The sequence below is a fragment of the Zonotrichia leucophrys genome, chromosome 21 (assembly GCF_028769735.1).
Source record: "Zonotrichia leucophrys gambelii isolate GWCS_2022_RI chromosome 21, RI_Zleu_2.0, whole genome shotgun sequence".
Taxonomy (NCBI): Eukaryota; Metazoa; Chordata; class Aves; order Passeriformes; family Passerellidae; genus Zonotrichia; species Zonotrichia leucophrys.
Window position 1 is genome coordinate 3,593,699 of NC_088190.1, and position 26,995 is coordinate 3,620,693.

A 26,995-nucleotide genomic window follows, 5' to 3' on the forward strand; every position below is an offset into this window, starting at 1 on the left:
GGAGAGACCCAGCTCCCAGGGAAAGCGTGGGTGGGATGGTGATGGGAGGGAGTTTGCTGCAGGAAGAGCTGGGGTGCTAAGGCTGAGCACGGGGCAGGGCTGGGGGGAGTGTGTGTGGGCAGGCGTGCAAGTGTCAGTGTGCATGGACACACACGGAGATGCAGGGACATACAGACACGTGGGGATGTGTGGATTTGCAGACAGCAGCTGTGGAGGTGCACACAGCCCACCAGCACCTTCAGTTGTATCTGCACAAAGCTACTGAAAGGCTCCACACATGCACCCACGTATGCCAGTTACAGGAGTGTCTACAGACACACACACACACACACACACACACACAGAGTCACACACGGACAGATGTAGCTCTGCCTCCACCTCCATCCCTGACATCAGTCTCTGAGAAATCAATACCCACCTGTATGTAGATGTGTCCACACACCTCTGAAAAATACATGTATAATGTATATACACACATGTAGACACCCGTGTGCTTGTGTATAAACAGACATACATGGTTCTGTGTGTTGATTCATATATGTAATATATAGATGTGCACATATCCATGTAAATATATTGCTACAGCAGCAATATATTTAGGTATTATGTGTGCCTATATCCATACAAACATGGATATAATGTTTGCACACATGAAAATTACTGATATGCACTTAAATGTGTGTATATGCAGATATATGTGTAGATGTCTCTATATCCATACCCAGCTTTTTAACTATATACTCATGTCTATACCTTTACAAACACATGCCATATATACAAGTGGACACAAATATTTGTAATTTAGATACAGCTATAGCTACATATATATATAGCTGCATGTCTAGCTATAGCTATATATATATGGATACATGTATGATAGATACAGATAGATGATACATAAAGCTATAAGGAGAACAATATAGCTACATGTATCTATCTTTTTAGCTCTCTGTGTACTCTGTGCAAAACAAACATTTTGCCTGTATCTATATAGATGTATCCATAGCCACATACATTTATACACAGTTTCCTCTGTGAAGAGACAAATATAAAAACTGTAAATGTAGGTGCAGTCCCTCAGCTTTGTGCAGTGTGTGTGAGCTCTGTGCACAGTGTGAACTCCACGCTGTGTGTGTGTTTATCTGCTGTGTGGCCATGGCTGCACCTACAGCCCCACTATAAATGTGCATGTGTACAAACATGGGGGGGTTTCCTCTGACCCACTCATGACACCAGAGCTCCCCTCTGTATCTGAGGGTCAGCACACCTCCCACATCCACACCCCTACACCTTTAGGTACATGGATTTACCTGCAGCTAAACCTCTACAGCTTCACCTACACATGTACCACTGTCTACAGAGCTACCTCAATGTTTGTGTGCAAACAGAAAGATATACATTCATATATACATGTGAAATAACAAGCATATGTGTCCGTGAATATACACACACATACACTATCTCTGTCTAGGACAGCTATACACCTTTACCTGTATCTACACTTATGTATAAATATATGAAAATTACAAATACATATGTGTCTGTGAACACATAACAAAGATCAATACACCTATACAGCCATACAGAGATATGGAGATACAGAGATGTATAGATATATAGATACATCTACACACATATGTGCATATATTCAAATTAAAAACACAAACTTATGTGTATTCTTACATATACATACATGTGTAAATACACCTCTGTAAATATAGATCTATACATTCATACCACATATAGATCTATCCTATGTACGTATATCCATTATCTACCCATACCTGTGTCTGCACACACACTCACAAGTATATATGTACACAAATACACATTAAAACCACAAATACATTATATAGACCTGTATATTATACAGGTCTATATGTACAGGTACATACCTACATAACAATACCTAAATAAATCAGTATTTATAGCTGTGTATGCTCATATAAAGATATATATGCACACATGTAGATTTGAAACAGTTCTGTGTATATCTACACAGATCTACACGTGCTGTATATGAAAAGGTACATGTGTGGGAGTGATGCAGACGTGTGGATATATGTGCACCATGCAGAGATAACAGTAACTGTAGATACACCACATTGTCATGTCTGTCTGTCCATGTGTGCATGTCCCTGTGTCTCCATGTGCATGTCTGTGTATGTTCCTGTGGACACGTATGTATGTGTGTGGACAACAGGGGTACCAAGTGCAGGTCCACAGGGGTACCAAAACCATAGCCAGGCCCCCCAGCATCCCTTCCCCTGCCAGACTGCACTGCGTCCTTCCCAAAGGATTTATTAAAACACAGAACAGAAACCGGGACACACAGAGCACGAAGCGGATGCAGGGGCGTTGCTTACGGCTGCCGGTGCCACCACGCTCAAGGCATCCCCATCCCAGTTCCAGCTGTCCCCTCTGTCCCACCCACATCCCCTCCATCTGCCTGCCCCAAACCCGGCACAAATGGACCCCCAGCCACACCACAGCAGTGCCAGGGATTCCAGCAGGGCAGCAACAGGCGTGGGCTTGCTCCAACACCACCAGGATGAAGAGACGGCCCTTAGGGGGAAGCTGGGGAGCACAGCCGGCCGGGACATGGCACCACTGGCCTCCACTCACCCCTACACCTGCCAACACAACCAGACAAACACCGCAGCTCCAGCCCTCCCTCCCTCCCCTCAGCCCACCTTGCCCAGACAAACTCTTCAAGTCTTCAATAAGAAAGTGCAAAAAATGTACACGGACACAAACCCCCGGCCCCGCCGCTCCCTCGGGGGCCGCAGCAGGCAAAGCACACTTGAAGCGGGAGCGGGACAGCGCGGCAGCGCCGGCAGCAGCAGCAGCTTGGCTTCCACGCAGGCAACGCTGGCACAATTTCCCTGCCGACCTCTGGCAACAGCGGCTCGTGGCCAGGGACAGGGGGCTGTCCCCCAGGGCTGCTGTGAGAAGAGAGGAGGGCTGTCCATAAGCCAAATCTGAACTCTCCCCGCATGCCAACCCCACCTGGGATGGGCTGCAGATTCTGCTCCCACCTCCACTGTGGCTGCTTGAGGTAGAGGCCACAGTCAGATACTGGCACTGGGGGGCAGCCCAAAATGGAGCTTCCATTTAGCCCCCCACCCCTTCATGTTCCCCAGCAAACGGCACAGAGAGCGGGAAGCACAGCCTTACCTCAGCTAGGAGCGGGAGCTGCAGGCAAAAATCATGGGAACTGCTAAATATCTGTGGTGACAGAGGAAACACCTTGCTCACTAGTGTCCTTTGGCAGCACTCCCTGACCACCCAAATCCACCCTCTGAATTTCTCTGCCCAAGAGCAAAACCCCAGCCTACCAGTCACATAGGGTCCCAGAGGCATCTGGCTGTAGTTGACAATCCCACCTGGCCCAGGACCACGGAAATTTGGCCCAAAGCTGTTGTTGAAGATCGGGGCAGAGCCAAAGGAGCCCTGGGGAGGCAAGGAGGGAGAAAAGACACGGGCCTGCAGCCCTGCCCTGCCCATGACCCTCTCAGTGAGGGCTCTGTGCCTGTCCCCACAGACCTGGGCAGCTGGGTCCCCTCCTCGGGTGGCCAGGCGGCTGAGGATGCTCCGCTCTGACATCTGCAGCCGGGCAGCCACGGGCGGGATGCGGGACAGCATGGAGGGCAGGCGTGTCACATCAGCCTTCATGTCACTCAGCAGCTCCTCAAGCTGGTTCAGCACTGCAAGTAAAGCAGGAGGGACCTGAGGGGATGCCTGTCAGACCCAGCAAGCTGAGAGGAGCAGGCAGAGAGAACACAAGATAGGGAGACCTCCTGGCTTGGCTCCCCAGGTGAGGGTGGGGAGCCCTTCCCAGCCCTGCAGGCACATACCCTTGTGCAGGACAGCGTTGGCAGGCTTGTTCCCAGCCAGGGACTCTTTGGAGAGGTGCTGGTGGCTCTCAGCAAGGCACTCCACTTCTGCCAGCCGTGCATTCAGAGCCATGGCCGGGTGACTGGGGTCTTGGGTCATGTTGAGGTACGCCGCCCTCCGCAGCTGCTCCTCGATCACCAGGGCCTGCTCCAGCAACTGGGAGGGGCAGAAGACAAAAATTCAGGACCAAACCCTGCCCCACTATAAACCAGTAAAAACAGAGCTCCTTGCAAAGTCCACTCCCCACTTCACTCACAGAAGATGCTGGCAAACCCCCCTGGCTTCAGGGTGGTGCTGCTCTGGTCCTCCCACCACCAAGGACTCACCAGCCCTGGGCCTGCCACTCACCTTAAAACGCCGGGCAAGGAACTTGTTCTTCATCTCAAGGTAGTTCCCCTTGTGTATCTCTGACTTGAAGGGCTCGTTCAGGATCACGTACCGTGGGTCGTTCTGGATGTCCTGCCAGCGGGCATAGCCATGGCTGGTGTGGGAGAAGGGTCAAGGGCAGAACCAGCCAGCCAACAGCCTGCCCACCACCCTACAGTAACACCATGGCCCTAAACCCTCTCACTGCTCATCACTGCAGCTCCAGCACAGCTCCCACACCCCCAGAGAGGCCTCTCTCGCCACCCCACAATGACACCATGGCCCCAAACCCTCTCCCTGCTCATCACTGCAGCTCCCACACCCCCAGAGAGGCCTCTCCAGCCTCGTGCCTCCTGCTCTGCCAGGCCAAAGGGTACGTGACAATTCCTGCCAGCAGCCAGTAGTCGTGTCGGCGGTGCCAGATGTCGTAGATCTTGCCAGAGGACATGGCAGCCCTCTCCTCATTCTGCCACAGCGTGTGCAGCTCTGTGGAAGCAGGAGCAGAAGGGAGACAGCCTGGTCAGGCAGCTGGACTGCAGGTCAGTGCACAGCACGGGGGCAGGGTGAGTGATGGAAGCTCTCAGGAGCACAGGCACAGTGCAGACCCAGGTCTGCTGCTGCCAGCAAAGCACCAGCCCACCCATGGCCCATCGCAGGGGTCACCTTGCTTGAACAGGCTCAGAGCCTCTGCAGCAGCTTTGCAGAACAGGCCAACACCTCACCTCTCACTCTTACCTGTGAAGCCACCGTCAGCAATGTTGAACATGAATCTGAAGTTAATGTTTCTGTCATCCTTCTTCCCTTCCTCCTCTTCCTCTTTGTCACCATTTTGCTGGGCATCACTTGGTTCCTTCTCCTCCTCCTTGCCATCCTCTGCTTGGCAAACACAAGGAATTGGCCTAATTGTGCTCCACCACCAGACCCACCCATTAACAGCCCAGCCACTGCTGCAAAAGCCACCAACCCCTCCCAGCAGGTCCCACTGTTAACACAGGCAGTGCCCACCCCAACAGGGTCTTGTTCCCACTCGTGGCTCCTGAGCACCACTAGTGCTGGTGGCATCTTTGCCACCACACTGTGGCACGCTCTGTCACTGTGCCAGGCACCGGCCTCACTCTGGGAATTCTTTCCACTCTCCTCTCTCCAAAGCCTCATGCCTCACCTGGTTTGACTTCTTTATCCTCCCCCTTCCCTGGGCTGCTGCTCAGCTCTGCCTTCTCCAAAGGCTTCTCCTGCTCTTGAATCCCCTCGTCTGCAGGAGGGAACAGGCCTGCAAGAAATGTTTGACATGGAAAATGCTCTGCAGGGAACAACCTACTTATCCAGACAGACTTTCCCTTTTAGGTAAAGTAACTATTGTTTGTACATTCAAGATGCTGAAAGAGAACATTCTTCTGCAATTTATCAAATAAATGTATTTCATTTTCCCTCTTCCTTGAGACATCTGAAGGAACAAATGCCCCTCAAAATGACCATTTAATGCAATTTTCAACTTGCTTTTTCAGGAATTTCTGCAGGACTTTGTGACATTCAGGTTCCCCATAGTGACACAGAGAAGATACACAGTCCCACCTTTCACCAGGGGCTCAGAGGAAGGCTCAGCCTTTTCACAATCCTCTTGCTTCTCTTTCCTTGGCCTCTCCTTGCTGTCACAGCTTTCTGGGGGCTCTTCACTCTCCACCTCACCACTTGCAGGTACCTAAAAGGCCAAGCACCCATCCCAGATCAGCCTCGCTAGGGAATACCCCAAGCTCCCATGCAGAGCAGGGAAAACTCCCTGGAGGAGATGCTGAGCAAAGCCACCTCACCTGGCTGTCAGACACCTTTCTGCTCTTCTGTTCCACCAGCTCCTTTTCCTCATGGAACCCCAGCTGTGCTTCTGTTTTGTCTGTAGGAAGAGCAAAGCTTGGAAGCTGTTGAGCATCGCCTGATGAGTAAAGCACCTGCAAAACCACCTCCCTCCCAAGGCAGATCCCAGCCACAACCCCCTGGATACCTGCAAGGGCCCCTGGCCCCGCGTGTGTGTGTGCTGGGCTGGCTGGGACAGGCGTGTTGGGATCTGAAGACACGACCTCGCTGGATCTCTTGCTCTCTGGGCCCTCCAGAAGCAGGTCTGGGGTGCTGTACTTCCCATTGACATGCTCGAACTCCTGGACCTGGGACAGACACACATGGTCAGGTCAAACAGAGCAGGGACATGCCCAGCTGGTGCCACGGAGTCAGCATGTACAGGCTACTCATCCACAGAGTAGTGCTTATCCTGTGCTGGCAGGATTACTGCACCCACCCCATTGTGAAAAGCATCCACAACATTCTTGAAAAGGCCCATTCATAATTTTACTCACCCACCTTCTTCCTTACTAGTGACATGACCCCGATGCGGGTGAGCACGTGCTGGCGAGACAGTCCTTCCCGGGGAACGCCGTCCGCAAATGTCTCAGCACCATCGGCCCCAGGCTCACACAAGTGTCTCATAAACAGGGACACATATGCCCTGCAGGGAAGCCAGACCTCAGTCCTGGCCTGTGGCCTCCCTGCCCAACCCAGCACACACAAGATCCCATCACCCATGGATGCGGGAATTCTCACCCCCAGGAAGGGAACAAGAGATGACATCTCAATGAAACAGACACTCAATGAAACAACAACAGAGAAGGGGTGCAGGCTCCCAGCCCTGCCTGCCCGCCAGCAGCTCTGTACCTGAACTCCTTCTCACTCTTCCCCCGCAGATCCCGGACCAGCCAGTGGGAGTTGAAGGCATCCTGGGGCGGCATTCCCCAGCGCATGATGGCGTTCAGGAACGCCTTGCGCTGCCGGGCGTTGAAACCCAGAACCTGCAGGAAACCAAAAATCACAGAGTGGCCTCAGCAACACAGGGCTCCCTGGAGCCCCACAGCTGTACCAGGACTGATGTCCCAGTGGCTCAGCACAGAGGGATCCAGCCCTCAGGCAGCCCGGGAACAGCATTGGCCTTGCTCTGGATGAGGCTCACCTCGATGTTTCCCCCAACTCTTGCCAGCAAAGGAGGGAGAGGTTTGTCTCTGTCAGTCTTCAGCTGTCTCCGTGATTGTCTTCTGCCACCTAGAGACAAGCAGCCTCAGTGATGGATGGGCCAGGCACCAAGGAGAGACACCTCATGTGCCCCAGGCTCCCTGCCCTCCCTCCTGATGGGAGCAGAACCCATCAGAGCATCTGCCCAGACTGCAGGGTCCCTTCCAGCCACCATTCTCCAGGCCAGAACAGGCAAGGGGGAACCACGCCTGGTCCTCGTGGTGGACCAGATCAGTCCTGCCAAGGTCAAGGAAGAAACTGGCTGCCCTGGAAAGCTCCTCACCTGATAGAAAGCAGGGACACAGTCCCCTGAACAGAAACCCTGGGCACACCAGTCCCTCCAACCCAGCCATTCCTGATGCTTCCAAATCATAGGGGAGTATCAACAAACACATCAACTCACTCTGGCCTTCTGGCCTCTCTTCAAAGTCTTCATCCTCATCCTCAGAGCCAATGGAATACTCTGACTGGTTGTCAGAGAGCTCGTCCTGCCACTCTGCAGAACACAAGGGAGGCCAGGTTAGAGGGCCCTGCCTGGGGGGGATGTGCTGGACAGGTCAGAGCCTGCTTGTGGGTATGACAGAAATTCACTGCCAGGCAGCAGGAGAGGGGGACACAGCAACAGGAAATCGTGTTCTCAAATTTTAAATATTTTGCCCACAGACATGTCTTTCCTAGATTCTTCCAGCAAAACCAGAGTTTACAGACCAACAAATAAAAGGAAAAAAAAATTGAAAATTTCTGCACTGGAAAGTTTAGGAATCTGGGAAGTACAGATCCAGGAAATCTACCAACTGCAGAGAGACACCAAGTGACAGCTCTGTCCATGAGCCCAGTCAGAAGCCAAGCACCTGTGGCCGTACCTTGGTCCTCCTGAGAGGTGTCATTGTAGTTGACTTGCTTGCGGATTCTCTTCCCCTTGCCCAGGTTCCTGGCCAGATCCTCCTGCTGCTGCTCATAGTGGTGCCGCAGCAGCTTCTCCCAGTAGTCAGGGTCCACATTCTCCTCTTGCTTGATGATCTCCCGTTCCACCTCCTCCTGCAGAGCCAGAGACAGGGAGCTCGAGCAGAGGGAGAGAGCAGGGAGGGTCCTGCCCCATGCAGGGACAGCAGAGGGAGCAGAGGGAACACGGAGGGATGTACAAAGGGGTGATTGTAAGACATGATACTGATCACATTACCACACCATCCTCTTCTCTCACAACATACTGGGCCACTTTAAAGGAGCTGAGATACTCATTCATGTTCTGCAGCTCCGTGTCGTCCGTCGCATCCTGGTTTCGGTCCAGAAGCTTCGAGATGGCAGCGTCATCATAGTGGATCACACTGCTGTCATCTACATCCTTATTGTCACCTGAGAGCAGAGCCAGGGGAGCAGCAGCACAGATCAGGGGTTGGACAGTCTGCTCCAGAGCCAGGCAGGCTCAGGTGAGGGGATAAGTCCCAGCAAAGAGGGGCTACACACCTGGTGGGGTGCTACCATGCTTTTTTTTCATGCCAGGGGCTGCTGCACCCCCTTTTGTTGACAGTGTGTCTGAGAAAGGGGTAACAGCATCAGGCATTGCAATCCTCTGTCCCTGAGACACCATGCCTGTGGCACAGGGAGAGAACAGTGAGCCCCAGCAGCTTAGAGAGAGCCCTGCCCCACTCAGAGCATCCCCACCTCACCTTCCACATCATCCTTGAAGAGTTCTTCTGTCCCGAACTTGAGGATGTCATCCAGCTCTTGTTTGGTCATGGAGCCTGACTTGGAGCCGAGCCCCGGGCGCACCACCAGGTGTGTGAGCATCATCTTCCTCTTGGCCACCTGGGTGATGCGCTCCTCCACAGAGGCCCTGGTCACGAAGCGGTAAATCATCACCTTCTTGTTCTGCCCGATGCGGTGAGCTCTGCTGAACGCCTGCAGGCAGGGAACAGAGCTGGAGAGGGTGGCCACATGGACAACAGGGCCATGCTTCTCACCCTCCAAGCTGCCTGAGAGGCACCCAGTTGAGGAAAGTATGAGGGAGAAGTGAGAATGTCACAGTTTTATATGCCAGGTGTCTCCTAGACTGCAGAGAGGCCAGGAGACAGTGAGGGAAAGGGACTGCTGAGCAGAAACACCCACAAACACAGGAGAAAGTGTCAGCAGCTCTCAAGGGAAGATACTGAAATCCCAGTGAGGGTGGGCAAAGAGAGGGCACAGCCAGAGAGGTACTTACTACACAGGAAGGAAAAGGGAAAGTCAGAAACCTGGATGTCATTGTGGGGATTCCAGTCAGAATCATAAATAATGACAGTGTCGGCCGTAGCAAGGTTTATGCCCAGACCACCGGCGCGGGTGGAGAGGAGGAAGCAGAACTGCTGAGCCCCAGGAGCTGAGAACGACAAACCCAGAGGTGGGAACAGGTGAGACAGAAGGAAGCACAGCTCACAGAGAGGAGCAGCACCATTTCAGAGGGACAGAATGGCTCCCACAGCTGACAAGGAAGAGGCAGGGGTGTCAAGGAGTGAAAACACATCGCTCCCTGCGAACCAGGTGCTGCAGAACCCAGCTCCAGAGCAAAGGGGAAGCTCTGTCATCTTGGAGGGAAGGGCAGGAGCCCCTCCAGCTGAACAGCTGCTGGCACACTCAGGGTTCCATGTTGGAACCAATTCAAGGGCTTAATGGCATGGTATGAGCAGCCCCACCGTGCCACAGGAAGCCAGACCTGCGAGTGTGGCACAAGCTCTGGGCACTGGCAGATGCCCTGCTGCTGGCCACACACTGCCATGCCCCCCATGGCCCCCTCAGCAAGGCAGGAAGGTGGGTACCATTGAACCTGTCGATGGCCTCCTGGCGCAGCCCGCCGGTGATGCCCCCGTCAATGCGCTCGTACTTGTAGCCTTCATACTCCAGGAAATCCTCCAGCAAATCCAGCATCTTTGTCATCTACAGGGCAAGGTGACCATGGCATGAGAGGGTCTGCATGGCCAAACAGCCCTGCCTCCCCTGGGGAGCTGCCCTGCCCCAGCATGGTCCTTGCCCACAGCTCAGAGGTTTCAGTGGTGGCGGCACAGCCAACAGGCAGCTGCCAGAGGAGCAACACTCACATCCCATCTTCCACAGGCAACTCTGCCAGCAGGAAGGAATTGTGTCTGACTGTCCCTCCCCAAAGAGGAGCCTCGTGATTGTTGTCTCTTTCCCATCCTGAGCTAACAGCTCTTAAACACGACAGGCAGTCCCTCAGGAGCGAGCTGGGACAGCCCTTGCACCATTACTGCCTTGGCTGCCTGGGGGAGAAGCTGTCACCAGCTATTCCACCTATTTCTGTCTGTTCCCAGCACAAATTTCCCATACATAATTTAAACAAATTCCTTTTAAAATGCATTTATTATTATCCCTCCCTGCTCTCACCTGCGAGAAGATCAGAACTCTGTGACCGCCATCCCGCAACTTCTTCAGCATCTTTTGGAGCAGCATCAGTTTCCCAGAAGATTTGACCAAAGAATTCCCATCATAAGATCCATTGGGTAGCACAGGGGCCTCCTGTAAAGGTACCATGGTCAGTGCCCACAAGGACAACCTGCATTAACCTCATGGAGAACTTCACTTGCATTTCCAAAACAGAAAATAAGGTCCTTGTATGAAACCACTTGCATGGAAACCCACGTGTTAACCAAAGCAGGACCATGGAAGCAGCTGCAACTCAACATTCTGAGACAGGGGACATACCACAGCTGCCACAGGGAACAGGTATGGGTGATTGCAGCACTTCTTCAGGTCCATCATGATGTTGAGCAGTGAGACCTGGTTCCCACCACCTTTCGAATTCAGGGCTTCAAAGTTCCTTGTCAGTATGAATTTGTAGTATTTCCTGCAGCAGGGAGGATGGGACAGGCACTGTGTTAGCTGGGGCAGGTATGGGACTGGCACAAACAGGAGGACACTGAATTAAACCCCCCTAGTGAAGATGCAAAAGGGACATTTGGAAGGTTTTTAAAGCAATTCAGCACCTAGGGCTGGGTGTTTCCAGTTGCTCTGGGGGGATCTCAGCCCTGGCAGTGAGTGGGATGGACTGAGGGGCACAGCACCTCCACCACCACCCTCTGCTGGGTGCCAGCCAGGGGGAAGAAGTGACAGGCCCTTCCTGGCAGTGCCCTGAGCTGCAGGAGATGCCACTGAAGCTGAACAGGTCAGCCTAGAGAAAAAGAGCTGGGACAGCAGCAACGCTCCAGGCTGGCCCAGGCACTCCAGCAGCACAGGCCATGTTATAGTGCCAGGAATGGGAGAAGGGGATTCAGTGTTTCCTCTGTGCCCCCAGAGCCACACTGGCAGCCTCCCATGCCCCAAGCACTGCACAGAGCCCAGCTCAACCACATGGAACATTGCTCTTGGTGAGACACAAAGCACTCCCACTCTTCCTGCAGCAGGCCCCAGGAGGGTCTGACCCCTCCATCCCCAGTGACACCTCAGCGTGCTGTGGGAAGCCAGGCACCCCTGGGATCACTCACTTCTGCATCTGGCTCAGCTCCACACGCACGATCAGCTCCGTCTTGGCCGGCATGTTCTTGAACACATCAGCCTTGAGCCGCCGCAGCATGTGGGGACCCAGCAGGTCGTGGAGCTTCTTGATCTGGTCCTCCTTGGAGATGTCTGCAAACTCCTCCAGGAACCCCTCCAGGTTGCTGTGGAAGCAGCCAGAGCCCCATGGCACTAAGCAACAGGGGCAGGTGAAAGCAAAGGGATCTGCAGCTTTATGAGTTAAAAACCAGGGCAGAGCTTTTGAGGAACAAGAGAAGATATAATGCTTGTGAGGAGCCACCCTGATGGCCTGGTAAGTGCAACTTACTTAAATCTCTCTGGAGTCAGGAAATTGAGCAGGTGGAAGAGCTCCTCCAAGTTGTTCTGGAGCGGAGTCCCTGTGAGGAGCAGCTTGTAATCGATCTTGTAGCTATTCAGCACTCTAAAGAACTGGAAAAGAAACAAGTTTGGGTGACAAGGACTGCAAGGAACCATTGTGTCACTGTGGGCTCTGCAGTGAGCAGGAGACTGAGCAGTGACCCCCATGCTGGGCACGCAGAGCAGGGTGCCCTCATGTCCTGCTCCCAGCCATTCCCACTGAGCACAGGCAGCAATCCTGTGTATCCCTGGCTCACAGCACTTGTCTCCTCCTTGGGTGAACAGCCCAGGAGCTGGAGACTGCACTGAGCCTCAGGTAAAGGGGAAAGGAAGGAGAGGGATCAGTTCCCTTCCATGATAGCAGCCAGGCTGCTGCCTCTCCTGCTGCTGAAGGGCTTTTAATGCCACAGGATGTTAAAGAGAGCCAAAAAAAAAATCACTCACAAACACCTGGCACCTACTTTGGACTGGTTGTTCTTCAGCCTGTGTGCTTCATCCACCACCAGACAGGCCCACTCTATGGAGCCCAGCACTGCCTGGTCAATAGTGATCAGCTCATAGGACGTGAGCAGGACGTGGAACTTGATCTGGGCTTCCTTCTGGAGGAACAGAGGGAGAGAAAAGCTGGGATAAGAGCGGCCAACAGGACAGACTCCACCTTTGCTGCTGCTGCTGCATGTGGTCCAAGATGGGAAGGGCTGCACTGCCTGGCACAGAGCTGAGTTGTGCCAGCAGAACACCCCAACATGAGAACCAAGCCAGGGGCTACAGAAATAGAAAAGCTCTGGCAGAAATCTTTAAAGCTCATCACAAATCTGCATTTGTAAACAATGCCAGCTTCCCTATGTGAGAAGCTGACCAGGGACTTTCTCCAGGTCAAATTCTCCTCTCCCTTTCTTACTGGCAGGTTAAGGGAAGTGTGATGGTGTTCACAGAGGTCTTAGGATGAGGGAAGAGATGAGGATCTGACTCCATGTTTCAGAAGGCTTGATTTATTATTTTACGATATATATTATATTAAAACTATACTAAAAGAATAGAAGAAAGGATTTCATCAGAAGGCTAGCAAGAATAGAAAAGGAACAATAACAAAGGCTTGTGACTGAGACAGTCAGACAGCAGGACTTTGATTGGGCATTAATTAGAAACAACCACAAGAGACCAATCAAAGATCCACCTGTTGCATTCCACAGCAGCAGATAATCAATGTTTACATTTTGTTCCTGAGGCCTCTCAGCTTCTCAGGAGAACAAAATCCTAAGGAAAAGATTTTTCAGAAAACATCATGGCTACAGGGCAGGGGCAGGCACACCCTGAGCTCCCACCTTCATCCTGAAGACCTTCTTCCCGCTGCGGATGGCGTTGTCCTCAAAAGAAAACTCATTTTCCCGGATGACCGAGCGGCTCTCCTTGTCCCCCGTGTAGGTCACCACGTAGAAGTCAGGCGCCCACATCTCAAACTCCCGCTCCCAGTTGATGATGGTGGACAGGGGGGCACTGACCAGGTACGGCCCCTTGGAGTGGCCCTGCTCAGGGAGACAGAGCCCAGGCTGATCTCCCTGAAAGATGTCTGCTAACACCAGATCCTCCTGATGCCAAACTCCAGCCCAATCAACATGACCTGGAGTAACAAAGCTGCTCCCCACACCCAACTAAAGCATTTACTAGTCCCAGTATAGATGATAGAAAACACACCATTGGTGCAACAGAGACTACATACCATAAGGAAAATATGAAACAATAATGAAAACTAAGCTATAAACAGCAAAGATCAACCCTTGTACCTTTTGCATCATGGTCTAGCAAGAAAAACCAAGCAAAATGAATTTAAGTTTGCCATCCCGAAACCCTGGGCGCTCCACTCACCTCCTTGTACAGGGAATACAAGAACACAATGGTCTGCACTGTCTTCCCCAGCCCCATCTCATCAGCCAGGATTGTATCTGTCCCTTGTGCCCAGGAGAATCTCAGCCAGTTGAGCCCTTCCAGCTGGTAAGGGTGCAGCGTGCCTCCCGTGGCATCGATGTACCACGGCTGCTTGTCAAACTTCACTGTAGGCTGAAAGGAGAGCCAGGGCACAGAGCAGTGAAAACCACCTGCCCCTGCTTCCCCTGCACCCAAGCACAGCCCTCTTTAGGGCTGTAACATCCAACAGCTCCAAAAGAGACACAAACACCGTCCCTGGCACAGCCCAGCCTCCTCACAGCAACATCACTCCAGAATTTGCAATGGAAACAAGGTCCCCAAAGGAACCAGAGAAGGGCACAAACAGCCCACCCCCCCTCCAGGTTCCCATGCCACCACACAGTCCCCACCACTTTCACTCACATCCACAAGAGGTGTTTCTGGAGGCTTTTCCAGCTTCTCCTCTTTCAGCTTTTTCCCTTTCTTGTTCAGCTTCTTCAGAGGGCGCGTGTCCTCCCCCAGCATCAGCTCCCTGTGACAGCCAGCACACGTCAGGGATGGCAGGGGGTCACCCTTCTATCAGCTCTGAGCCAAGGGACAGAAACACCTCCCACACCCCATTTCCCCTCTCCCCACAGAAGCTCTTCTGCCCCTGTTAGCAGGGGCACTCACAGGGCATTGATTTTCCCCTTACAACAATCCACACAGTCTCCTGAATAAAAAATAGCAAATTCAGAATAGTGTGGTTTTCCCCCAAAACCACAGGCAGCAGCATGGCCATGGAGACCATGAATGTCATGGCAATGCAGACACAGGGCAAGGGGAGCACAGGCTGGAAAAGAGCAGGTGAGATGGCCCAGCAGCCCCAAAATGGCACATGAGGAGGGCCAGCCTCCACCTATCTTTGAAGAGAAATCGCTGCAAGCAGCAGTGTGCTCAAAATGGGGCAATTCTGTGTCCCCCTTGTCCCAAACCCCTGCAGGGGCTGCCCTGGCTCTCTGCCCAGTTTCCCCAGCTCTGGGCTCACACCTGTGGTTCCAGTAGAGGAGTTTGAGGTTCTCATAGTAGGGGATGTCTATGTCATCGATCTCCCAGGTGCACTGGTCATAGGGCAGGTCCTTCCACTTGATCAGGTAATGGATGTCTCCCTTCTTATCAAAGCTGCAACACAGGGCACAGAAAGCTGATCAGGGAATGCCACCAGCCCCTGGGAGCAGCTCTCCATGATCTGCTTCTGCAGAGATGGATGCCTCATCCTCTGCCTTCACCTGCAGACCAGGACATCCAAGCTGAGGTACAAGAACATAAAGTATCAACATTTCCAGCAGAAATGCCTATTCAGCTGTGTGTGTCAAACAATTAAGCTTTACAGGTTGCTTTTCCATTCCACTAACTACCTCATTTCCCTGTTTCACCAGGCCTGGATGGATACCAGTGCTTCCCCTCTCACCTGAAGAATTCACCACTCTATGAATTTCTGCTCACACCAAAAACAGAATAAACACACTTCCAGGTCTAACTCTGTGCCTACAGGGAAATCTGCTGCCTTGTTACTGGACAAGGTAAAGCTCACATGAAAATCACACAGGCAGCTTTAGTTCTTTCCTGCCACGCAGCCTTCCAGCAGAGCTGCTGCTGCTGCTTGATATTTCAAGCTGCCACTTGAAACGTAGAAATTCAAGAAAAACACATCTCCAGCCACTCGATGCAGAAACCCCATCTGCACAGCACATCTCATTCACAGGCAATTTCTTCTACAGAAAAGAAATATCAATGTCAATGTCTGTAAGGGAGTCAGCCACATGCTGACTCTTCCCCTCAGCATCGGAATTTACAGAATGGTTAGGCTGCAACAGGACCCAAACAGTATGAGTGGAGAGAGTGGAACACTGTGCATCCACCTTTAGGAAATTTGCTATAACTTTATTTTTAATATGAAACATAGCAGAAATTAAAATAAGGCAGCATGGATTGCCTTCCAGCCTCAGCTTCAGCCTAGAAGCAAGCCTCCAAGCCAACAGAAACCTCAGCAGAGATCAGAAGCTGAAATCCCACCAGCCCAACGTTTTGGCCCTGCAGAAGGATGGCAGAATTTCCCTCAGGCTCCTGACCTGTGGTTCAGGACATGGTGGATCATCATCCACTCAGGTTTGATGCTTGGAAAATTGGGAAATTTGCTATAACTCTATTTTTAATATGAAACACAGCAGAAATGAAAGTAAGGCAGCATGGATCCCCTTCCAGCCTCAGCTTCAGCCTAGAAACAAACCTCCAAGGAAGAGAGACCTCAGCAGAGACCAGAAATTGAAATCCCACCAGCCCAAGGTTTTGGCCCTGCAGAAGGATGGCAGAATCTCCCTCAGGCTCCTGACCTGTGGTTCAGGATGCGGTGGATCATCATCCACTCGGGTTTGATGCCGTAGCGGTAGAACCGCTCCTCCATCTTGGCATACTGGGGGTCCTTGTTCTTCCTCTTCTCCCTCTGGCTGTCCTCGTCCCCAGAGCCGTAGTCAAAGGCCGGTGGCTCGTCCATGTCGTTCTTGCGCTGGTAGTTGCGGTACATCACGGTGTGGTACAGCTCCAGCTGCAGCACAGGGGAGCCACGCTCAGCCCGGGGCACGGGGCACAGGGCTGGGTGAGGGCTCTGCACCAACGCCACCTGGGCTCACCTGCAGCTCCTTGACCCAGGAGCAGTGCCAGTAGGACAGGCCGGCCCATTTCACAAAGAACTCTCTCTCCGGGATCCCCTCCAGCGCCTTGGGCGGCGGCAGCGCTGGCTGCTGCGGGGCGGCGGCGGGCGGCGGCGGGGCAGGCGGCTCCCTCCACGCCCAGTGCAGGATGCGCTGCACCTTGCCCTTCAGGGGAGGGCACTGGGGGCACAGGGACAAACAGGGAAGAGTTTAAGGTGAGACCCTGCCAGGGGCAAACGGGGAAGTGAGGGTAGAAGGGGGAGCTCAGTGCTGAGCAGACAGCGGCCAGCACTGGGTGCCTGAGAAGTGTCCGTGACACTTTCTGCATTCCCCATGGGGGGATTGAGATGAGATATTCTGGTCTTGCCACCAGGCAGAAAAGGCCCCTCTTTATAGGCTACATATCAAACAAGGCTTGACATCCCATCAGGAACCAGGCCAGGAAACTCCCAGCCAGCAATTCCCACAGGTAGACCACAGAGGCAGCAGAGCCTTCCAGAGCCACCCCGCACTCTCAGGCACACACATCTGGCAGTGACACTCCTCAAAGAGGGGTTTGGGGCACAGGGCAGGGCTGTGAGGGCCAGCAGCAGCCATGGCAGGCCAGGCAGGTGTGGGAGCAGGGACAGAGTAAGGAAAGGGAATGGAACACTCACAGTACAGCGTGGGCAGAGCCATTCCCCGTTTGGGATCTCTGGCAGTGGCGGGTTCAGGCAGTGGAGGTGGTAGGAGGACGGGCAGGTGTCACAGCACAGCAGCTCCCCTCCGTCCTTACACACCCTGCAGAACTCCATGTGGTCATCCTCCTCCTCCTCCTCACCGCCATCCTCTTCCTCCTCCTCCTCCTCCTTCGGCTCCCACTGGATGCCCTCCTTCTCCTGGGGAAGCACAGCCAGTGTAACCCGAGGGTTTCCCCCACCAGGCCACCCACTCCCAGGGCACCCCGACCCCACTCACACAGTGGGGGCAGCTCCACTTGCCCTCGGGGGCCTTCTCCAGCTCGGGGTCCAGGCAGACCAGGTGGTAGGCGCGGGGACAGGTGTCACACAGGATGATCTCCCCGCCCTGCTGGCACACCTCGCAGTAGTCCTGGTGGTCGGTCTCGTAGCCATCCCCCTCTTCAACTGCAAGCAAGGGACAGGGGACAGTCAGAGGGGTGGCAGGGCAGCCAGCTCTCCCGGAGGGAATGGGACACGTGCTCCTCTACCATACAGTTAAGGAAATAAGGACAGCATTTCACCTCAGACCCCTCCTGTTAATTCCCACTACCTCTCTGTCCCTCAGCAGCACAGTTCACCTTTGCACACAGCATCATCATCTCACCTCTGTCTCTCTTTCTCTCTCCACACTGTATCATCCTTTGGTTCCTTCAGGCTCTCAATGGAGAATGCCAGAACCTGGAGAGGTTGCAAGGGAGGCCGGTCAGAGAAACCTCCCCAGGCACCAGCACCAAACGCACCATGCAAGGGTGACACGGCCAAGGACAGGACTCCTCTCCTGGGACTACTCTGCTCTTCCTCAGGGCTCCCTGGCACACAGGCAGGAGCACTCTCAACACAGCATGGAAGGGAAAAGGAGCAGAGGAACGAGATCTTGCAAGGGCCAGAATGGCTCATCTCAATTCCCAGCTCTGCCACAAACTCCTGGCATGGAACTCCAACCTTGCACTCCTCCAGCACGCAGCAGGAGCTGCCTACCTCCAGCACCAGGGCCCTCAAGGCCACAAGCAATGCCCTTCACACATGGGGCTAGCCAGCCAGCCCAGCCTCACCAGCCAACAGGGAGGCTGGCCAGCGTCACACCCTAACTGATCCCCAGCTCAGAAATTGCTCTTCCATTTCTTGGAAGCAAAAATCCATCATAAAAGCTAAGAAGCCAAAGGATGTTGTGCCTGGATCTGAAATATCTCATCCCAAACAAGGACACAAGACAGAAAAGCAACGTGCTCAGCACAGGGGGCTGCTCTGCAGAGGTGCCATGGCACAACATCCACCCGGGAAGGACGAAGGGACACACACACAAATGTGGTCACACTGGCAGATCCTGACAGATCCCTTCCCTGGCTCTCATGCCTCCCTGTCCCTGCATGGCTGCCACAGCTCTGCCACCTGCCTCTGCCTGACTGCACAGCTCACACAGACAAAGCATCCCTCACCTCCACACGGCCTCACCCACAGCCTGCCCTGCTCTGCTGGGAGCATGCCACAAGCCACATCTCTCCAGGGGCTGTTCCTCAGAAAATCACTTCCCTGGAGACCCCACAAACTCCTGGCAGGCACGAGCTCCCCAGCAGCAGCAGGGCCTGGGCACCAAGAGAGCACCTCACACTCCACTCACACCGACAGGCACGGGCACATCCTCAGTGCCAGACACAGCCCGGAGCTGCACGGGCCAGGGGAGCACCACCAGAACAGGGAGATGCAAACAGAACAGGAACAGAGTACAAAGGATGGCCTACTCCTCTTTTTCTTTTTCCTCTTCTTCCCTCTCTTCCCCAGCCCAGCTGAGCACTCGGAGCGCACGGAGCTGCTGTTGATGCTGGCACTGTCAAAGTCGGATTCCTCCCGCTCCTCCTCTTCGCTCTGCAGAGGGAAAAAGCAAAGCACACCCAGTCCAAGGGCTGGCATCCCATCTCCAGCTGTCATTCCACTGCTGGGACTGCTCTCCTGGAGAGGAACAACCCTACACTCCCACCCTGTGCATCCAAAGGCCCCTTTTCCCAGATCCTGGCAGAACTTTGCTCCCTCTCTCTCTTTTGACACCCATTTCAGCCCTCCTGTGTCCATGCATGCAGGCATTCACACTTGGCATGAAAGGAGTCAAAACAGGCCCAGCATTCCATGGAGTCAAAACACAATAATGCATCTGAATTCTTACTCAAGCATGCAAATCCCCAGCCTGCACAATCCTAACCAGGTGCTCAGGCTCCTCCTGCTCTTTGTGACTCTCTGGAAGGTGAACCTGTGGCTCTAGAGCATGGGAGGAATTTTTTGTGATACATGATTGAAAATCTGCAGCAATGAGTGGCTCCTGCCCTTCAACACACAGATGTGCTTGCAAACAGGTTGTGTTATGGAAATTAGAGCCTGGAACTGCAACACAGTGAGCTGAGGGTGTTGTGACGGTGTTCACAGGGGTCTTAGGATGAGGGAAGAGACGAGGATCTGACTCCATGTTTCAGAAGGCTTGATTTACTATTTTATGATATATATTATATTAAAACTATACTAAAAGAATAGAAAAAAAGATTTCATTAGAAAGCTAGCTAAGAATAGAAAAAGAAAGAATAATAACAAAAGCCTGTGGCTCGGACTCTCTGTCCGAGCCAGCTCACTGTGACTGGCCATTAATTAGAAACAACCAACATGGGCCAAACAAAGATTTACTTGTTGCATTCCACAGCAGCAGATAATCATAGTTTACATTTTGTTCTTGAAGCTCCTCAGCTTCCCACGTGGAAAAATCTTAAAGAAAGGATTTTTCACAAAAGATGTCTGTGACAGGGTGTTTGACCAATATTATTAACCCCTAGAAAAGCCCCACCTCCAATCACTTGTTATCTAAGGAAATTATTGTTTAAAATGCTGTTAACTCCTTGAAACACTCCTGATATTGGTGCACTGAGAAGAGCCCAGTGAGCTGTGGCTGGGCAGCTCCAGCAATGCCACGGGACTCCAGCTGCCGTGGGCAGGCCCTGCTAATGCAATTAAAGCATCCCAGCATTCTCCATGGTGCACGGTTCAGCTGCAGTGCAAGCCCTGAAGAATTCCTTTGCAAATGAAATCTGAAATGATGGCATTATCACCCGCACTGCTGAAAGTAAACAGGGTCATGTGGTTTTAGCAAAAGATGCAGCCAAACACGAGTCCCACAAATCTGAGCCTGGACAGGGTGCAGGGGGATGTGCTGATCAGGGCCCCAAAAAGGGGCACAGGTGAGGCTGTGACACCCCTGACGTGGGGTGGGTGTACCTCCCCAGCAAGGGCTTGTCCCAGTACGTCCCTCCCAGACCCAAAGCCCTGCAAACTTACAGAGGAGCCCTTTTTCCTTTTGCTGGAGATTCCTCCAAACCGAAATTTCAAGCCTGCCGTCTTTTTCCCTTTCCCCTTTTTCTTCCCGTCTTTGGAGCCCTTGATTTTCTTCCGTACACCTGGACCTGCAGAAATTGAAAATCTGTCTGTTACTCTACAAACAACTGTCACCAAATCACCCCCCAGCACAGCAGAACAGCAACTTCCCAAGGCAGAACACGGCACAAAGGGAGATCCCTCTACTTTCCCATTACTGCTCAGCTTAATTAATTGCCACAAACTGCCAAACATCCAGCAGACCCAGAGGCTTGATCTGCCATGGTTCATGAGCCATGAAGAGGTTCAAGGGCCTCTGCAAGGCCAATGGGAGCTGCAGACACCACTCTGGTACAGGAATGTGCCCCCTGTTGACAAAACTATCTTTTGTCCCTTTAAAAAGGAGAGAAGCCCAGAAGTTTCTCTTCTCAATTAGGTAAAAAGACATCTTATAAGCATAATAGACTTCACCTCAAATTTAAGGGTAGCTAATTGGACAGAAGCCAAAAAGTCTCACCTAGGCAATTTACCAGAAAAATAAGAGAACAAAGAAACTAATGGCTTTTGTATGTTGTTTTACCAGGAGCAAGAACCTCTTGCACCTAGTTGGGTTTTTCTGTTTGTTATTTTGCCTTTTATTAAACCTTTTTGTTTCCAACACTGCAACAGGAGCCATCCTGCCGATTTTATGCTTCCAAAGGTAGCTGAGCCATCTTAGGTAAGTAATTTTAGGTGATACCTCAAAGATCTTATGAGACCTGGCTCAAGGATGCTCCTATTACCCTCTGGCACCCTCTTTTCCTCCCCGGTTTGCCGAAAACTTGTGCTCTGCAGCCTTGTGCCAGCTCTGCTGGCAAGAGCAGGCCCCATGAGTGCTACCCACCCTTTCCCTCCTTGGTCTTGGCCTTCCTGATGACGGTGGGCAGGGCAGAGGGCTGGGGGCTGGCGGGGAGCCCCGGGGAGGTGGTGACGGTCTCCACAGCCGCAGCCACAGCGGCCGCGGCCGCCGCCGCCGAGCTGCCCTTGAAGGGGTTGTTGGCACTGAACTCTCGCCACTTGGCACCCAGCACCGTCATCATCTTGGACATGGGGATCTTGGGGTTCTTCTTGGCAATCAGAGGCCTGCAGGGGACAGGGAGAACCACGATTAGCAGTGCTGTGTGGTGTATCTGCTGCTGCATTCATGTGCTGGTGCTTCAGCACAAAAGATGTGGGAGGGTAAGATGAGGTACTTCAGCCCAAAAGGTGTGGTAGAGTGAAATTCCCAGCAGGAGTTTCATGGGGAGGCAGCAGAAAGCAGAGCTTCCTCAAGCAAATGTAGGCAAGGGGGGAGCACACCTAAATCTCCTCAGAGACTTCCTTTCCCTGAAATACCTGCTGTGAAAGGCTCATGGTACAAGCAGAAATTCATGAACACTGTTTTTCTCGTTAAACTTTTCAAATAAGCATACACAAAATATGGGGCTTTGGAAATTCATGAACACTGTTTTTTTCATTAAACTTTTCAAATAAAAATACACAAAATATGGGGCTTTGGAAATTCACGAACACTGGTTTTTTCATTAAACTTTTCAAATAAGCATACACAAAATATGGGGCTTTGGAGAGCAGGAGAAACAAATGCTTCAGCTGTTTCCAGTCAATCCTCCAAATAAATGGAGTTCTGAGGACAGAGTTGGGAGGAAGAAGAGACAAGGAGCTGGTGATGCAGAACTGATTTCACAACTTCATCTGCTGACTGAGCAATGCCCAAACCTCCCACCAGGACCACAGTTCCCTACCTGAGGAACTGGCTGAAAGCCTTGTAATTGGTCAGAGTATGGTAATCCTCTTCTGAGAAAACGTAATCTACGTCATCGAGACCCCATTCCTCCATAAGCTGGGCTGAGCTCTTGGGCTCCTGGAGATTTAGAGAGTCATCATTAATGCAAACTCTGCAGAGGAGCAGCACAAGGCTGGCTCTGCCGTGTGCTCCCTATCTCCCCAGTCAGTGATATGCAGGGATTTGTTTCTGGGATTTATGGAATAGCACACGCAAGCGATTAACAAATTAATGCTTCCTGCAGTCCCAAGAAACAAATTAACAGGGCACCATGGAAATGCTCCCCACCATGGAACACCAAGCAAGGCCTTGGCAGGTTTCACAGCTCCAAGAAACTCAATTTCTCCCTGCACTGAAGATAAGTACAAAGGAAATAGAATTTCTCCTGTCCCAGTCATTCACCTGCAGCCTCATCCTTGCCAAACCCAAGGGTTTCTCATGAAACCCTCAATTCCCCTTGCCCAAGCCTGGCTTCAGGCACTAGCACCAGCTCTTTTGTACCTTTAAACTTCCATCATCATTGTCATCCTCCTCTTCCTCCTTCTTCTTCCGTTTTGGCTTTTTCTCCTTCTTGTCTTTCAGTTTTTTCTTCTTCTTTTTGTTGGGAGAATAGTCGCTCCCTTCGCTTTCTGATTTCTCCTCCATCTCCTCTTCATTTTCTGACATTTCATCATTGCTCCCCTAAAACAGAAAGGGACAGTGAAGGAACAAGCCTGTCCCCACTTCACTCTCCTCCCACATGAAACCGCCCATCTCCAGTGGATGCATTCTCCTTCCTCACAGCCAGAAAGGAGCAGGCTTCAATGGCTACACTGTGCTGGAAGAGCAAGGACTGCCCAGGGGATATTTTTGTTTATTTCTGGAGAGATCATGACCCACTGCTCAACACTGACTGTAACAGAACTAATTGCCACCCCAAGGAATGGGGCTGCTTGAGGGGCAGAGCACTCAGGTAACTCCCTGGGCTGCCAACACACACGGCCAGGGCATGTCCAGCTGTGATGGTGTTCACAGGGGTCTGAGGATGAGGGAAGAGACAAGGATCTGACTCCATGTTTCAGAAGGCTTGATTTATTATTTTATTATATATATTATATTAAAACTAAACTAAAAGAATAGAAGAAAGGATTTCAGCAGAAGGCTAGCTAAGAATAGAAAAAAAAACAATGATAACAAAGGCTTGTGTCTCGGACAGAAAGTCTGAGCCAGCTGTGATTGGCCATTAATTAGAAACAACCAACATGAGACCAATCACAGATCCACCTGTTGCATTCCACAGCAGCAGATAATCAATATTTACATTTTGTTCATGAGGCCTCTCAGCTTCTCAGGAGGAAAAATCCTAAAGAAAAGACTTTTCATAAAAGATGTCTGTGACATCCAGCCTCCTACCAACCAGCACACCCAAACCCTTCCCAGCAGAGCTGCTCATCACCCAGCCTGGATTGATATCAGGGATTGCCATGATCCAGGTGCAGCACCTGCACATGGTTCTGTTGAACTGCACGAGGTTCCCTCCTTGCTTGTCCAGGTCCCTGGGGGCACTGAGAGGCACCAGGGCTGGGCAGGGCTGAGGGATGGGCTCCAGCCAGGACTGTGGGCAGCGCCCAGCCCCATCCCGGTTCCCTCTGCCCCTCCTGCCCGGGATGCTGATCCTCAGAGCAGCCCGCGCCTCTCCTTCAGCAGGGTTAGGAACAGCTGGAATTGGGCACAGGATAATTGGTTTCCATGGGAACTGCTGCAGTACAGGTTGAATCTCCCTCTCCGCTGCCTTCCCTTGCCAAGGACCTTCATCTGCCTGTGCTGGGGTTCCAAACACAGCTGAGCTGTTCCGAGCGGGTTTTTTCCGCAGGATTCGTGCATCGCCTCCAGCTCCGGTAAATTCCCACAGCAGGGCAGCCTGGATAACACCCGGGGATCACAGCAGGCACAAGCACCAGGCTCACACCACAGCCTGCACTTCACTCCCACCCTCCTCTTGCAGGATCCCAGTTGCTGGCAGTTTTTGTTTTAGAGAAATTCAGCAAAGTTTGCCAATTTCGAGCTTGGCACCGCCCTGCCGGCCAAGGTGAGTGGCCGTAAGCTGAGGCCATTTTCTGTAAGTAAAAGCAGTCATTCCCCAGGGTCTGGGGATCAGATTAAAGGTGGTGTTAGGGGCTCTAAGGACTTGCAGGGTCCTAGCTGCTGCCAGCTTTCATTTCAGAGAAATCCAGCAAAGTTTGGCAATTTCTTGCTTGGCACCGCCCTGTTGGCCAGAGCGAGTGGCCATAAACTGAGACCATTTTCCATGGGAAAAAGAAGTCATTAGAGAGAGTCCTCTAGCAGGAGTAAGGCTTATCTGCTCCCAAAACTCTCGAGAAGGAAAAGGAAGTCCCATCTTTTACCCCCAGACCATGAGGACAGCCTGGGTGTTGCTTCATGCCAACAGCTCCAGCTTCTCCCTGGCTTTGACATAGGGGACAGTCTCCCCCAAGTGGAATCTGGTTAGAGCTGTCCACACAAAGCATTAATTTAAAAAAATGGAGGCTCTCAGCCTGTTGTTTCCTCCCCATCCCCAGCTCAGCAGCAGCCAGGCTCAGCACAAGCTGCACACACAGCTGCAGGGCTCAGGCAGGTCAGCAGCAACAGCAAAGGGGCAGAAGTGAAAATACCTTGGAGCTGTGTTTTATTTTCTCCCTGTCAGAAAACAGCATAGGGAAAAAGCTGTGCCTAAGAATGAGAGAGGCACAAGGGGCAGAGGGCCTGTGTGGTATCTGCAGAAAGAGAACATCACCATGGCCACAAGAACAAGCTTCCTTGGGGCCATGATGGAAACAAGCTTCCCTGGGGCCAGCAAGAGGCAGTGCAGGATGGAATCACCTGTCTTTCAACCAGCAGCTCATCACACTTCTGCCCACAGCACTTCAATGCAATTCCTCATCCAGCCCCTCTGTTTACAGCTCCCTTGGCAAGGGGGGTGTCATGACCCTTCTTTCCATCCACAGAGACCCAAGAGCTGCTTGCCAGCAGCACTCAGAGCTGCTGCCTCTGTGCCACAGCCCCCTGTGAGAAAATGCAGTGTTACCTCCTTCTTCCTCCTCTTGATTTTGGCAGCCTTGCCATCTTTCAGCTTCTTGGATTTCTTCTTTTTCTGCACCACAACTTGGTCTTCTGCAAAAAACTCATCCAATCCTTCCAGCACCCCATCATCTTCTTCTGGGGACAAAAGGGACAGCTCACATGGACAGACTGCACAGGCACAGGACAGCATGCTCACCATGACAGAGGAGCACACCCGAGCAGCAGCTTCAGGCCACAGGACTCAGAGCTCTGTGGCCTCTCCTGCAAGGTAAAAGCACTTGGCTTTCACCTTTCTGATCCCCAGGTAGAGCTCACAAAAACACAGTGAGTGCAGGAGAGGAAGGGTTTGTGTGGAAAATGGGTGCCACAGCTGCCAGGCTGTTCTGGGCTGCTCTCACCAGCTCAGAGACCCTGGGCAGAGGCAGTGATGCCAGTGCACACCTCCCTTCCCATCATTATCTCCCCAAACCCAGGGCATCCCAGCCAGTCTCCATACAGCTTTAGGCCTGTGTCTTCATTTTTGATTTCTGAGCTCACACAGCAACAACACTTTGGGGTGGTCAGGACGTATTGATCACTCGACTTCTGAGAGGCCCTGGCACTGCCCAGAGAAGCTCTGGATGCTCCATCCCTGAAAGTGCTCAAGACTAGGTTGGACAGGGCTTGGAGCAACCTGGGATAGTGGAAGGTGTCCCTGCCATGGCAAAGGGTGGCACTGGATGTTCTTTAAGATCCCTCCCAACCCATCCTGGGATTCCATGATTCACTGATTCATGCTGTGCTGCTTTAGGTCTGACAGGGTGGGCACCGCTGCACCAAGCCCAGCCCGGAGAACCAGCCGGTCCGCGGGCACGGTCCGAGGGGGAACCGGCTACTGATGAGGAGCCGGCACAGAGCGCTCCGGTCCGGGGAGCGCGGACAGCGAGGATCGCCCGCGGCACGGCCGGACCCACGGGGATGGGAGCGATGCCACCGCCCCGCCCGTGCCCCCCGCCCTCCGCCGCCGCCTACCCGACACGTCCTCCTCGTTGTCCGCGTCGTCCAGCAGGTCGCGGGCGGCCGGCGGGCCCCGCATGCCGGGCGGGGCAGCGCCCGCCCCGGGCCGAGCGCCGGGGCCGAGCCGGGTGCGGCCGCTCCGCGCCAAGATGGCGAGAGCCGGCCCCGCCCCGGGACACGCCCTTGGCCACGCCCATCATGGCATGAGCCACGCCCTTGGCCACACCCCCCGCCCGCCGCTCCCCGAAAAGCCCCAAATCCCCCCCAAAACGACCCCCGGA

General features: G+C 52.8%; 1 protein-coding gene across 4 annotated transcripts; it reads right to left on the reverse strand.

The window, feature by feature from the left end:
- Positions 1-2,284: 2,284 nt before the first annotated feature.
- Positions 2,285-26,872, reverse strand: CHD5 (chromodomain helicase DNA binding protein 5). 4 transcript variants are annotated; one of them, XM_064730445.1, is made up of 42 exons: positions 26,730-26,872; positions 25,723-25,853; positions 23,160-23,339; positions 22,618-22,736; positions 21,720-21,958; positions 20,801-20,925; positions 19,228-19,351; positions 17,727-17,893; positions 17,426-17,647; positions 16,749-16,949; positions 16,452-16,663; positions 15,109-15,240; positions 14,503-14,611; positions 14,041-14,232; positions 13,500-13,700; positions 12,636-12,773; positions 12,125-12,246; positions 11,787-11,960; positions 11,008-11,149; positions 10,690-10,821; positions 10,107-10,224; positions 9,546-9,670; positions 8,982-9,213; positions 8,779-8,904; positions 8,495-8,667; positions 8,178-8,352; positions 7,718-7,810; positions 7,256-7,344; positions 6,964-7,097; positions 6,613-6,757; positions 6,260-6,419; positions 6,072-6,151; positions 5,836-5,962; positions 5,426-5,533; positions 4,999-5,136; positions 4,641-4,749; positions 4,246-4,378; positions 3,858-4,053; positions 3,547-3,707; positions 3,339-3,453; positions 3,178-3,228; positions 2,285-2,942 (listed from the first exon to the last, which is right to left on the reverse strand). In XM_064730445.1, exons 1-41 carry the CDS (start codon positions 26,791-26,793, stop codon positions 3,221-3,223), a joined length of 5,871 nt encoding a protein of 1,956 aa, XP_064586515.1. In that variant the 5' UTR covers positions 26,794-26,872; the 3' UTR covers positions 2,285-2,942; positions 3,178-3,220. The 4 variants fall into 4 exon arrangements, with proteins under 4 accessions (XP_064586515.1, XP_064586514.1, XP_064586516.1 ...); XM_064730444.1 differs by having other exon boundaries at positions 2,285-2,945; XM_064730446.1 differs by having other exon boundaries at positions 2,285-2,945; positions 25,723-25,850; positions 26,730-26,867.
- Between the last annotated feature and the right edge of the window lie 123 nt (positions 26,873-26,995).

Excerpts from the sequence above, each read along its gene's own strand:
- CHD5 (XM_064730445.1), bottom strand. The coding sequence starts at position 26,793 with ATGCGGGGCCCGCCGGCCGCCCGCGACCTGCTGGACGACGCGGACAAC. Across the intron at positions 14,612-15,108 it reads CTCCTCTACTGGAACCACAG|GGAGCTGATGCTGGGGGAGG; the intron begins GTGTGAGCCCAG and ends TGGCTGTCACAG. Across the intron at positions 11,150-11,786 it reads GAGCTGAGCCAGATGCAGAA|GAAATACTACAAATTCATAC; the intron begins GTGAGTGATCCC and ends TCCCTGCTGCAG.